This window comes from Cherax quadricarinatus, unplaced genomic scaffold, assembly GCF_038502225.1.
Source record: "Cherax quadricarinatus isolate ZL_2023a unplaced genomic scaffold, ASM3850222v1 Contig504, whole genome shotgun sequence".
NCBI classification, from domain to species: domain Eukaryota; kingdom Metazoa; phylum Arthropoda; class Malacostraca; order Decapoda; family Parastacidae; genus Cherax; species Cherax quadricarinatus.
The window spans coordinates 95557-108391 of record NW_027195530.1 but is presented as its reverse complement, the minus strand read 5'-3'; the positions used below and the strand labels follow the sequence as shown (position 1 = coordinate 108391).

Sequence of the window (12835 nt, the reverse complement as noted above, 5' to 3'; positions counted from 1 at the left end):
ACTCAACTGTTGCTCCAGTGGATGTTTTTCAAACCCACGCTGGAGCAGTACTTCTCCTCTCTTCGGAAGAAGAGTTACTTCAACTCCTAAAGCATGATGTCTTGGATAAACTGAGGACTTCTGGTGTTATCCCAATTGCACCTGACAGCTATCAAGCCCAGAGGACTGTGTTTGTGGCCAGAATCAACAGTTTTATGAAACACAGCACTGTTAATGAAATTGTTGATAACATTAATGCCGAGAATTCTGACCTTAGGGCTGTAGAAGCACATAAATTCTCGAATACCAACAACAATAAGGTAACTTTAAAACTAATACTTGAGACACCTGAGGAGGCCAAACTTGTGTGTCAAAATGGCTTCAAATGTTTCAGTACCAGATGTACATCTGACCAAATTTCTATAGAACGCTTTGTCAGTGTGACACAATGTTTCAAGTGTTATGCCTTTGGTCATAACAACAACAAATGCAGTACACAAGTGCAAATTTGTAGCATTTGCTCTGGCCAACATTCCTATCGTGATTGTACCAATAAAAATTCACCTAAATGTGTCCTCTGTAATGGAAAACATCATGCTGTTTCTGCTATTTGTCCTGAAAGAAAAAAGGAAATGCAGAAAATTCTTGACGCCAAGAAACTATCCACTTCTAAGAAGACCACTCCCCAGGCACCACCAACCATGTCCCAAACTTCCTTCCCAGCTCTGCCTGGATCAAGTGGGACTCCTCAGGTCTCTACCAATGGTTCCAATGTTTGGAATTCTGCCCCTCTTGGAGCACACCAATCTAACCCTCACTTACAACAGACACAACAACAAGGTTCAGTCGCATCTCATGTGTCTCAGGTATCCACAGACGGGGATATAATGAGAGCACAACTAATGTACTTGGTGGCCAAAGACACAGCTGGTGGTGATATTCAACTCTGCTCTCGTGTTTTAAATGATATGTTAAAGGCTAATGGGATCACTCCCATCATTATCCCTGAAAATGTGAAGGCCATTATGACCCAGCCTTCTCATAACAAGAAGTATGTACCATACTCTACATCTAATAATAAGCCTAAGTCATCCCTGGCCCAGGGATCGCCCTCCTCGCAAACCCAGGTTGTCAACTCTTCTCAACCCGAAAAGTCAACACCTGAACATAACAATGCCCCAGAAATTGGTGCCTACTCTCCCGCTATTGTAGCTGTACCTGTTGAACAGGAACTTTCCCAAGGTAACTCACCTTGCCTATCTAATATTCACTTGGAGCCTACACAGTCTCCCATTAACTCTCACGAGCCTCTGCTTCCTGAAACTGAGTATAGCATACCTCAGTTTCATGATGATGACTCTAACGACTCTAACGATTCTAATGATTCTAATGAGTCTGTTAATATTACTGCCTCTAGTGAAGAGGAAGAGGATGGCATTGTTAATACACAAGCATCCACGCAAAAGTTCCCTTCTCCTATTGACGAGTCCAGCAGGGATAGTATAGATACAACACATGAAATTAGTTGCAGGCGTTCAGAACGCAGTGTACGACCGAAGAAAAAGAAATAATGGGGATTACAATTTTCCAACTTAATGTTCAACATTTCTTCAATAACCGTTACCTTCTTGAGGTTGAACTACATAACTACAATCCTGATGTTATACTTTTGAACGAGACAGCTGCAAGAGTTGATCAACATATTAAATTACGTGGATACTGTACTGTTGAGAAATCGAGAGGACAGTTTAGTGGTGTAGCCATCTTGGTTAAATTAGGATATACATTTAAAAATATTCATGTGGATGAAGATAACATTCTTGCAATAGAACTAACAACGTCGCATGGACAACTAATAATAGGAACTGGATATTTTCCCCCGAGACAGCCATATATAGAGTCAATTCCTCTACATAGGATATTAAGCAGAAATATTCCAACAATTTTAGCTGGAGATTTTAATGCTCATCACCCTGCCCTCTTCAACTGTGGAGCTGGTATTCCACTGGGTGACTTAAAAGGAAAACAACTCTTTAATATCATGACAGCTAGAAACTTGTCATTTCAAGGCCCATTCTTCAAATCGTACATTGGACCTCATCCAGGAACACCAGATATTGTACTGACAAACAGAGACTGTGACATCTTTCACTGTCGTATATCTCCTGGTGGAAATGTAGGATCTGACCATATCCCTGTTATAATACAACTACAAACTTCTCCATTTAGAATACCTGTAACTCCTAAACCCAATCTTAACACCCTAGGATTTGACCCCTTCAGGGCATATCTGGGTGAAGATGAAATTGTGTCTTTGGAAAATCTACCTTCCAGTGCAATTGATGATGCAATCAGGTCCCTGCACAATCGAATAATTGAAGCTACCAATGCAAATTGCCAATTAGCTTCCACGAAGATATACCAACAATATAAACCTACTAGGGAAATTAGAGACACTTTAAGAAATTATCAAGCAGAATGTCGAAGGCATCTTCAAATGCGACAACCACCAGCAGCTACACTGCACCGATTAAGGCACGAATTAATTAACATGATTAGTCAACACAAACGAGACATATGGAAATTTCTAGTTCTTCAAGCTAATCAATATAAACGTGAACCAGCAAAATTTTGGAGTAAGATCCGACAACTTTTAGGGGCAAAGCACAAGACTCCTAACTACCTAGTTCATACCTTCACTGATGAGGATGATGAAGATGTTGAAATTAAACTTGACGATCCACAGGAACAGGCTAATTTGATGGGTGATGTATGGGAGAAAATTCTCTCCCACAATAACAGTCGTCAATTTAATAATAATCATTATCAGTTGGTCAATGAATGGAGAGATGAGAACTTGGATGATCTACAACCACTACCTTCCATCGATACTTCAACTCTTGAAGATACCCACCCGCTTACTAGACCTATTACATTATTAGAGATAAGTCAGGTTATTGGAAGAATGAGAAATAGAGCCCCTGGCCTCTCTGGAATAACAATGAAACAAATAAAGTACCTACCTAGAAATTGCAAACAGTCCTTGGTAAATATCTTTAATGCCATCTTGGCCTCAGGATATTTTCCAGTTGTTTTTAAGACTGCTAGAATGATCTTTCTTGCTAAGCCCAATAAAGACATCCACCAACCTGGGAACTATAGACCTATATCTTTACTTGAAGTCACTGGAAAAGTTCTTGAGAAAGTCATTTCCAACAGATTGAATTACTATATGGAGTTTAATCACTTGTTTACTGAAAAACAATTTGGCTTTAGAACACATAGAGGTACCAATCATGCAATAAATGTTATTTTTGACACTGTAGCAAGTCTAAAACAGCAGGGCAATCTTGCCTTAATTGCCACCAGAGATGTTCATAAAGCTTTTGATAGCTTATGGCATGATGGCCTTATATACAAACTCATTGACCTACCAGACCATAACTGGACTTTTCTCAGAGTAATTTATAATTTCTTAACTCAAAGAAAAATCATTCCCACCTTTCATGGCAAGTCGACAGAACCTTTTATACCGACGGCTGGTGTCCCACAAGGTTCTTGTCTCAGTCCACTTCTGTTTAACATTTATGTGAATGACCTTCCTCAACCAGAGTTTAATGACACAATTGTGACACAGTTTGCAGATGATGTTATTCATGTCGTCTCATCAACTCCAGTAACAGGAAAATACAAGTATGAGAGAGTCATAGAAAAAATGAATATTGAACTTCGTCGAACATCTAATTGGGAGAAGAAATGGAGAATTACGACTAATCCTGACAAGGTCCTTGTTAGCACGATAGGATGTTTTGCATCAACCATTGAAGATAAAGGGGGTATCTCCATCAGAGGTACACCTGTAGCCATTAGAAACCCTAACAAGATCTTGGGATATGAAATAGACAGGCTGCTCCACTCAACATCTCATGTAACTAAAAAGATCAACACAGCCAAAGCCGGTCTTAGCAGACTCTTTCGATTCAATCAAGCCCCTCAACATGTCAAAAAACATCTGTATAAAATGATAATAAGACCTATACTTGAATACCCTTGTGTCCCAATGTCATTAACAACAAAGACCAACATGCTACGGTTACAAAGGGTCCAGAATAGAGCTCTTCGATTTATTACCAATACCAGGAGGAGAGACAGAGTTAAAATGGCAGATTTACACACACAACAAGATATCACTGCCATAAATGTACGCCTTGACACCCTAAAAAAGAAACAACTTTATACAATGCAAGAACTATACATGCCAGATAGAGAACATCCTATACAAGTGATAAATACCACCGATTACACCATTAATACTCCACCTCACAGGACTCAAAGAATGACTCTCCCACAGAGGGTTCGTCGTTTTATTCATAAAGATGATTACCCTCGACCCATGATTTTGAGCAACTTACCTGACGAAGAAGATTGGATACCACCAGAACCCTTCTATGTATACTGAAAAAACCATCGCCCCCAATTAGGGAGACATCTTAAATAACTTTCTAATGTAAAATTATGCTATTGACTATGGTTGGACACCACCATTAAGAAGCTATTGTCACGAGCTCATAAACTGGCCAGAAAATATTGCCTTTCCTGTCGTATGAATATCCGCTGTGCAATCGCGAAAAAAAAAAAAAAAAAAAAAAAAAAAAAAAAAAAAAAAAAAAAAAAAAAAAAAAAAAAAGCAATTGCAACTTGTATAATTACAACCAATTCAGAGTCATGTACTTATATACCTATTATATTTATGTGACTCTGATGGGTTAGTATTATACCTCTTAAAAAATAATCTTATCCAAATACACTTTTTAAATTACACCAAAGTGGTTGGGCCACTTACCTTTTATATCCTACCTCTCCCCCCCCCCTCCAGCCCTCTTCCAATATTTCCATCCTTACCCATCCTTCTTCCTTCCCCATCTTACCAAAGCTCTGGTCATTACGATACGATACGATTTTGGTAATAGTCTTACACAATCAATGATTAGCTCTGTAAACGGTTCTACGTCTTCATGTATGAGATGAGGTGGCGCAGGTTTAATGGAGTATCCAGGCTTACCTACTTGCTGACATTCCCTACATCTTGCCTTATTTTGGGCCAATAAAACTCTTTCATTATTCTATACAGAGTTTTTGTAATTCCTAAATGACCTTCTAAAGAGGAATTATGGGCTATGTTCAAAATTTGTGACCTAAATTTCTTAGGAACTACCAGTCTATCTGCTTCTGGGCTTTCCCCTACCTCCTTACCAGTCTCTGCGCTGAGCAGTAGATCGTGTTTAATTATATATTTGACTGGGTGATCTGAGTGGGATTCACCCAAGGCTGCCTGAAAAGCGAAGTTTAAACAAGTAATTAATCTTAATTCTTGGGTAGAGTATTAGGTGTGTTTCACAGAGTCGGGTGTCGTCATGCGTGTGTGAGGTGTTGCTTTGTTGTGGGATGTGATGGTGAGGTATAGTCACCAATCCCAGGCAACACCATCCCCCAACTCTTCACAGACCTAAACTTACTGTACAGAACATCCACACTTACTACTGTGCAACCTACATTTACAGAACCTTAAATTCCAACATTAACCTTGACCTAAAACACTTTCTTGATATTTGTGACAGAACCGACAGGGATAACACCAGACACAAACATCTCTATGACATTCCCCGTGTCCGGCTAAACCTATACAAAAATTCAATGTACATAAAAGGACCTAAAATGTGGAACACCCTACCTGAAAACTCTAGAACTGCAGACACATTCATCACTTCAAAACTACCGTTAGACAACATCAGCTACCTACACGAAAACAGCCTATTATCTTGTATCATGCACACATAAAAAACAGCCCAGACCTTCCCTCGATGTCTGTGATTCCCCACAATTCGCACTTACACTCACCCAAATGACTGTAAACATAGAAATACATAATACAACTATTACCTAATGAATGTTAACTAGTCATAAGTTTGCCTGTGATACTCCAATATAGAAACTATGTATTGTACCAAAACATAATCATTCACATTGCAAAATTTACTAACTGTAATGCAGTTACTTAGCCTTAATACCAATATACCCCTTAATCTGTACCAATATAGAGTTTTGAATTAATCTTAGTCTACCCGAAATGCCTAGTCATGCTAGGTGTGATAGTGGCCCTCTCTGTAATTAGTATTTTATAATATGTAAACCACACAATATCCTATAATATGTAAACCACGCATTGTAATCTTTATAGAGAATAAACTTGATTTGATTTGATTTGTTCTTACTTTCCAGATATTTGTTGTCCTTATCCTTACACTCAAGTTCTGGACGAGTGCTTCTACCTGAGTCTTCGTACTCTCACCTGGAATGAAGCTCGTGTCCACTGTCAAGGAATGTATGGTGACTTGGCCTCACCTAAACACATCAACGCCCTCAAGTCTTACATTGTCACTACAGCAGGTGTGTTAAAACTTCTTCCTTCAGTAAACTTTGATGTGCATTTAAAAGATAACATTAAAACTTGTGTGTTAAAACTTCTTCCTTCAGTAAACTTTGATGTGCATTTAAAAGATAAAATTAAAACTTGTGTGTTAAAACTTCTCCCATCAGTAAACTTTGATGTGCATTTAAAAGATAACATTAAAACTTGTGTGTTAAAACTACTTCCTTCAGTAAACTTTGATGTGCATTTAAAAGATAACATTAAAACTTATGTCCAGCAGCACTGGAGGATTCTCAGTTTTCTCTGGAATTCGCTGAAATTGTTTGTTATACAAGTTTTGTAGATAATTTTATGTTTATTTAGTTTTACATTATAAATATAATTAAGTGCATCCTGGCCTTAATAGGCTTCTAAAAATTTATTTGAAGCTTTATGAAGACTTCTGAACCCGACTTGAGGCAAATGAACTGAGACATTTGTCCCTTTAAGAGAATTATGATTCAAATGATAGTTCTGTCGAATAACCAGAAAGTAAACATTGATTCATAAGTACTTAGTACTTACCTAGTACTTACCTAGTACTTACTTAGTACTTACTTAGTACTTAGTACTTACTTAGTACTTAATACGGTGGAAAATATTATAAAAGCCTCGTAACATATCACAACGTGACCGACCACTCAATGATTGATCTCAATTAATAATAATAATAATAATAATAATAATAATAATAATAATAATAAAATTATTATTATTATTATTATTATTATTATTATTATTATTATTATTATTGTTATTAGTAGTTACATCGTTATAGGTTACATAGCGCTGCGAGGACTGATGAACAATGAATAAGAGTGAAGGAGAAATAGAAGAGGAGGTAAGATGTAGTTCGTCGTAGTGTAGTCCTGGTAGTGTAGTCCTGGTAGTGTAGTCCTGGTAGTGTAGTCCTGGTAGTGTAGTCCTGGTAGTGTAGTCCTGGTAGTGTAGTCCTGGTAGTGTAGTCCTGGTAGTGTAGTCCTGGTAGTGTAGTCCTGGTAGTGTAGTCCTGGTAGTGTAGTCCTGGTAGTGTAGTCCTGGTAGTGTAGTCCTGGTAGTGTAGTCCTGGTAGTGTAGTCCTGGTAGTGTAGTCCTGGTAGTGTAGTCCTGGTAGTGTAGTCCTGGTAGTGTAGTCCTGGTAGTGTAGTCCTGGTAGTGTAGTCCTGATGGTGTAGTCCTGGTAGTGTAGTCCTGGTAGTGTAGTCCTGGTAGTGTAGTCCTGGTAGTGTAGTCCTGGTAGTGTAGTCCTGGTAGTGTAGTCCTGATGGTGTAGTCCTGGTAGTGTAGTCCTGGTAGTGTAGTCCTGGTAGTGTAGTCCTGGTAGTGTAGTCCTGGTAGTGTAGTCCTGGTAGTGTAGTCCTGGTAGTGTAGTCCTGGTAGTGTAGTCCTGGTAGTGTAGTCCTGGTAGTGTAGTCCTGGTAGTGTAGTCCTGATAGTGTAGTCCTGGTAGTGTAGTCCTGGTAGTGTAGTCCTGGTAGTGTAGTCCTGGTAGTGTAGTCCTGGTAGTGTAGTCCTGGTAGTGTAGTCCTGGTAGTGTAGTCCTGATGGTGTAGTCCTGGTAGTGTAGTCCTGGTAGTGTAGTCCTGGTAGTGTAGTCCTGGTAGTGTAGTCCTGGTAGTGTAGTCCTGGTAGTGTAGTCCTGATGGTGTAGTCCTGGTAGTGTAGTCCTGGTAGTGTAGTCCTGGTAGTGTAGTCCTGGTAGTGTAGTCCTGGTAGTGTAGTCCTGGTAGTGTAGTCCTGATGGTGTAGTCCTGGTAGTGTAGTCCTGGTAGTGTAGTCCTGGTAGTGTAGTCCTGGTAGTGTAGTCCTGGTAGTGTAGTCCTGGTAGTGTAGTCCTGGTAGTGTAGTCCTGGTAGTGTAGTCCTGGTAGTGTAGTCCTGGTAGTGTAGTCCTGGTAGTGTAGTCCTGGTAGTGTAGTCCTGGTAGTGTAGTCCTGGTAGTGTAGTCCTGGTAGTGTAGTCCTGGTAGTGTAGTCCTGGTAGTGTAGTCCTGGTAGTGTAGTCCTGGTAGTGTAGTCCTGGTAGTGTAGTCCTGATGGTGTAGTCCTGGTAGTGTAGTCCTGGTAGTGTAGTCCTGGTAGTGTAGTCCTGGTAGTGTAGTCCTGGTAGTGTAGTCCTGGTAGTGTAGTCCTGGTAGTGTAGTCCTGGTAGTGTAGTTTACCTGGAGTTTACCTGGAGAGAGTTCCGGGGGTCAACGCCCCCGCGGCCCGGTCTGAGACCAGGCCTCCTGGTGGATCAGAGCCTGATCAACCAGGCTGTTGCTGCTGGCTGCACGCAAACCAACATACGAGCCACAGCCCGGCTGATCCGGAACTGACTTTAGGTGCTTGTCCAGTGCCAGCTTGAAGACTGCCAGGGGTCTGTTGGTAATCCCCCTTATGTGTGCTGGGAGGCAGTTGAACAGTCTCGGGCCCCTGACACTTATTGTATGGTCTCTTAACGTGCTAGTGACACCCCTGCTTTTCATTGGGGGGATGGTGCATCGTCTGCCAAGTCTTTTGCTTTCGTAGTGGGTGATTTTCGTGTGCAAGTTCGGTACTAGTCCCTCTAGGATTTTCCAGGTGTATATAATCATGTATCTCTCCCTCCTGCGTTCCAGGGAATACAGGTTTAGGAACCTCAAGCGCTCCCAATAATTGAGGTGTTTTATCTCCGTTATGCGCGCCGTGAAAGTTCTCTGTACATTTTCTAGGTCGGCAATTTCACCTGCCTTGAAAGGTGCTGTTAGTGTGCAGCAATATTCCAGCCTAGATAGAACAAGTGACCTGAAGAGTGTCATCATGGGCTTGGCCTCCCTAGTTTTGAAGGTTCTCATTATCCATCCTGTCATTTTTCTAGCAGATGCGATTGATACAATGTTATGGTCCTTGAAGGTGAGATCCTCCGACATGATCACTCCCAGGTCTTTGACGTTGGTGTTTCGCTCTATTTTGTGGCCAGAATTTGTTTTGTACTCTGATGAAGATTTAATTTCCTCATGTTTACCATATCTGAGTAATTGAAATTTCTCATCGTTGAACTTCATATTGTTTTCTGCAGCCCACTGAAAGATTTGGTTGATGTCTGCCTGGAGCTTTGCAGTGTCTGCAATGGAAGACACTGTCATGCAGATTCGGGTGTCATCTGCAAAGGAAGACACGGTGCTGTGGCTGACATCCTTGTCTATGTCGGATATAAGGATGAGGAACAAGATGGGAGCGAGTACTGTGCCTTGTGGAACAGAGCTTTTCACCGTAGCTGCCTCGGACTTTACTCTGTTGACGACTACTCTCTGTGTTCTGTTAGTGAGGAAATTATAGATCCATCGACCGACTTTTTCTGTTATTCCTTTAGCACGCATTTTGTGCGCTATTACGCCATGGTCACACTTGTCGAAGGCTTTTGCAAAGTCTGTATATATTACATCTGCATTCTTTTTGTCTTCTAGTGCATTTAGGACCTTGTCGTAGTGATCCAATAGTTGAGACAGACAGGAGCGACCTGTTCTAAACCCATGTTGCCCTGGGTTGTGTAACTGATGGGTTTCTAGATGCGTGGTGATCTTGCTTCTTAGGACCCTTTCAAAGATTTTTATGATATGGGATGTTAGTGCTATTGGTCTGTAGTTCTTTGCTGTTGCTTTACTGCCCCCTTTGTGGAGTGGGGCTATGTCTGTTGTTTTTAGTAACTGTGGGACGACCCCCGTGTCCATGCTCCCTCTCCATAGGATGGAAAAGGCTCGTGATAGGGGCTTCTTGCAGTTCTTGATGAACACAGAGTTCCATGAGTCTGGCCCTGGGGCAGAGTGCATGGGCATGTCATTTATCGCCTGTTCGAAGTCATTTGGCGTCAGGATAACATCGGATAGGCTTGTGTTAATCAAATTTTGTGGCTCTCTCATAAAAAATTCATTTTGATCTTCGACTCTCAGTCTGGTTAGCGGCTTGCTAAAAACTGAGTCATATTGGGACTTGAGTAGCTCACTCATTTCCTTGTTGTCATCTGTGTAGGACCCATCTTGTTTAAGTAGGGGCCCAATACTGGACGTTGTTCTCGATTTTGATTTGGCATAGGAGAAGAAATACTTTGGGTTTCTTTCGATTTCATTTATGGCTTTTAGTTCTTCCCGCGATTCCTGACTCCTAAAGGATTCTTTTAGCTTAAGTTCGATGCTTGCTATTTCTCTGACCAGTGTCTCCCTACGCATTTCAGATATATTGACCTCTTTTAGCCGCTCTGTTATTCTTTTCCGTCGCCTGTAAAGGGAGCGCCTGTCTCTTTCTGTTTTACATCTACTCCTCCTTTTTCTTAGAGGAATAAGCCCTGGTAGTGTAGTCCTGGTAGTGTAGTCCTGGTAGTGTAGTCCTGGTAGTGTAGTCCTGGTAGTGTAGTCCTGGTAGTGTAGTCCTGGTAGTGTAGTCCTGGTAGTGTAGTCCTGGTAGTGTAGTCCTGGTAGTGTAGTCCTGGTAGTGTAGTCCTGGTAGTGTAGTCCTGGTAGTGTAGTCCTGGTAGTGTAGTCCTGATGGTGTAGTCCTGGTAGTGTAGTCCTGGTAGAGTAGTCCTGGTAGTGTAGTCCTGGTAGTGTAGTCTTGGTAGTGTAGTCCTGGTAGTGTAGTCCTGGTAGTGTAGTCCTGGTAGTGTAGTCCTGGTAGTGTAGTCCTGGTAGTGTAGTCCTGATGGTGTAGTCCTGGTAGTGTAGTCCTGGTAGTGTAGTCCTGGTAGTGTAGTCCTGGTAGTGTAGTCCTGGTAGTGTAGTCCTGGTAGTGTAGTCCTGGTAGTGTAGTCCTGGTAGTGTAGTCCTGGTAGTGTAGTCCTGGTAGTGTAGTCCTGGTAGTGTAGTCCTGGTAGTGTAGTCCTGGTAGTGTAGTCCTGGTAGTGTAGTCCTGGTAGTGTAGTCCTGGTAGTCTAGTCCTGGTAGTGCAGTCCTGGTAGTGTAGTCCTGGTAGTGTAGTCCTGGTAGTGTAGTCCTCGTAGTGTAGTCCTGGTAGTGTAGTCCTGATAGTGCAGTCCTGGTAGTGTAGTCCTGGTAGTGAAGTCCTGGTAGTGTAGTCCTGGTAGTGTAGTCCTGGTAGTGCAGTCCTGGTAGTGTAGTCCTGGTAGTGCAGTCCTGGTAGCGTAGTCCTGGTAGTGTAGTCCTGGTAGTGTAGTCCTGGTGGTGTAGTCCTGATGGTGTAGTCCTGGTAGTGTAGTCCTGATGGTGTAGTCCTGGTAGTGTAGTCCTGATAGTGTAGTTCTGGTAGTGTAGTCCTGGTAGTGTAGTCCTGATGGTGTAGTCCTGGTAGTGTAGTCCTGGTAGTGTAGTCCTGGTAGTGTAGTCCTGGTAGTGTAGTCCTGGTAGTGTAGTCCTGGTAGTGTAGTCCTGGTAGTGTAGTCCTGGTAGTGTAGTCCTGATAGTGCAGTCCTGGTAGTGTAGTCCTGGTAGTGTAGTCCTGGTAGTGTAGTCCTGGTAATGTAGCCCTGGTAGTGTAGTCCTGGTAGTGCAGTCCTGGTAGTGTAGTCCTGGTACTGTAGTCCTGATGGTGTAGTCCTGGTAGTGTAGTCCTGATGGTGTAGTCCTGGTAGTGTAGTCCTGATGGTGTAGTCCTGGTAGTGTAGTCCTGATGGTGTAGTCCTGGTAGTGTAGTCCTGGTAGTGTAGTCCTGGTAGTGTAGTCCTGGTAGTGTAGTCCTGGTAGTGTAGTCCTGGTAGTGTAGTCCTGGTAGTGTAGTCCTGGTAGTGTAGTCCTGATGGTGTAGTCCTGGTAGTGTAGTCCTGATGGTGTAGTCCTGGTAGTGTAGTCCTGGTAGTGTAGTCCTGGTAGTGTAGTCCTGGTAGTGTAGTCCTGGTAGTGTAGTCCTGATGGTGTAGTCCTGGTAGAGTAGTCCTGGTAGTGTAGTCCTGGCAGTGTAGTCCTGGTAGTGTAGTCCTGGTAGTGTAGTCCTGGTAGTGTAGTCCTGATGGTGTAGTCCTGGTAGTGTAGTCCTGGTAGTGTAGTCGTGGTAGTGTAGTCCTGGTAGTGTAGTCCTGGTAGTGTAGTCCTGGTAGTGTAGTCCTGGTAGTGTAGTCCTGATGGTGTAGTCATGTTTGTGTAGTCCTGGTGGTGTAGTCCTGGCGGTGTAGTTCTAGTGTTGCAGTCCTGGAGGTGTAGTTCTAGTGTTGCAGTCCAGGAGGTGTAGTTCTAGTGGTGCAGTCCTGGAGGTGTAGTTCTAGTGTTGCAGTCCTGGAGGTGTAGTTCTAGTGTTGCAGTCCTCGAGGTGTAGTTCTAGTGTTGCAGTCCTGGAGGTGTAGTTCTAGTGTTGCAGTCCTGGAGGTGTAGTTCTAGTGTTGCAGTCCTGGAGGTGTAGTTCTAGTGTTGCAGTCCAGGAGGTGTAGTTCTAGTGGTGCAGTCCTGGAGGTGTAGTTCTAGTGTTGCAGTCCTGGAGGTGTAGTT

General features: G+C 42.4%; 1 protein-coding gene across 1 annotated transcript in view; it reads left to right on the top strand.

Moving 5' to 3' along the window:
- The window catches only part of LOC138851396 (uncharacterized), a 93868-nt gene that overhangs the window by 57014 nt on the left and 24019 nt on the right, over positions 1–12835 (top strand). The window contains exon 3 of the mRNA XM_070080476.1: positions 6259–6426. Coding sequence (XP_069936577.1) covers positions 6259–6426 — 168 coding nt within the window. The remainder of the gene's footprint in view (positions 1–6258; positions 6427–12835) is intronic.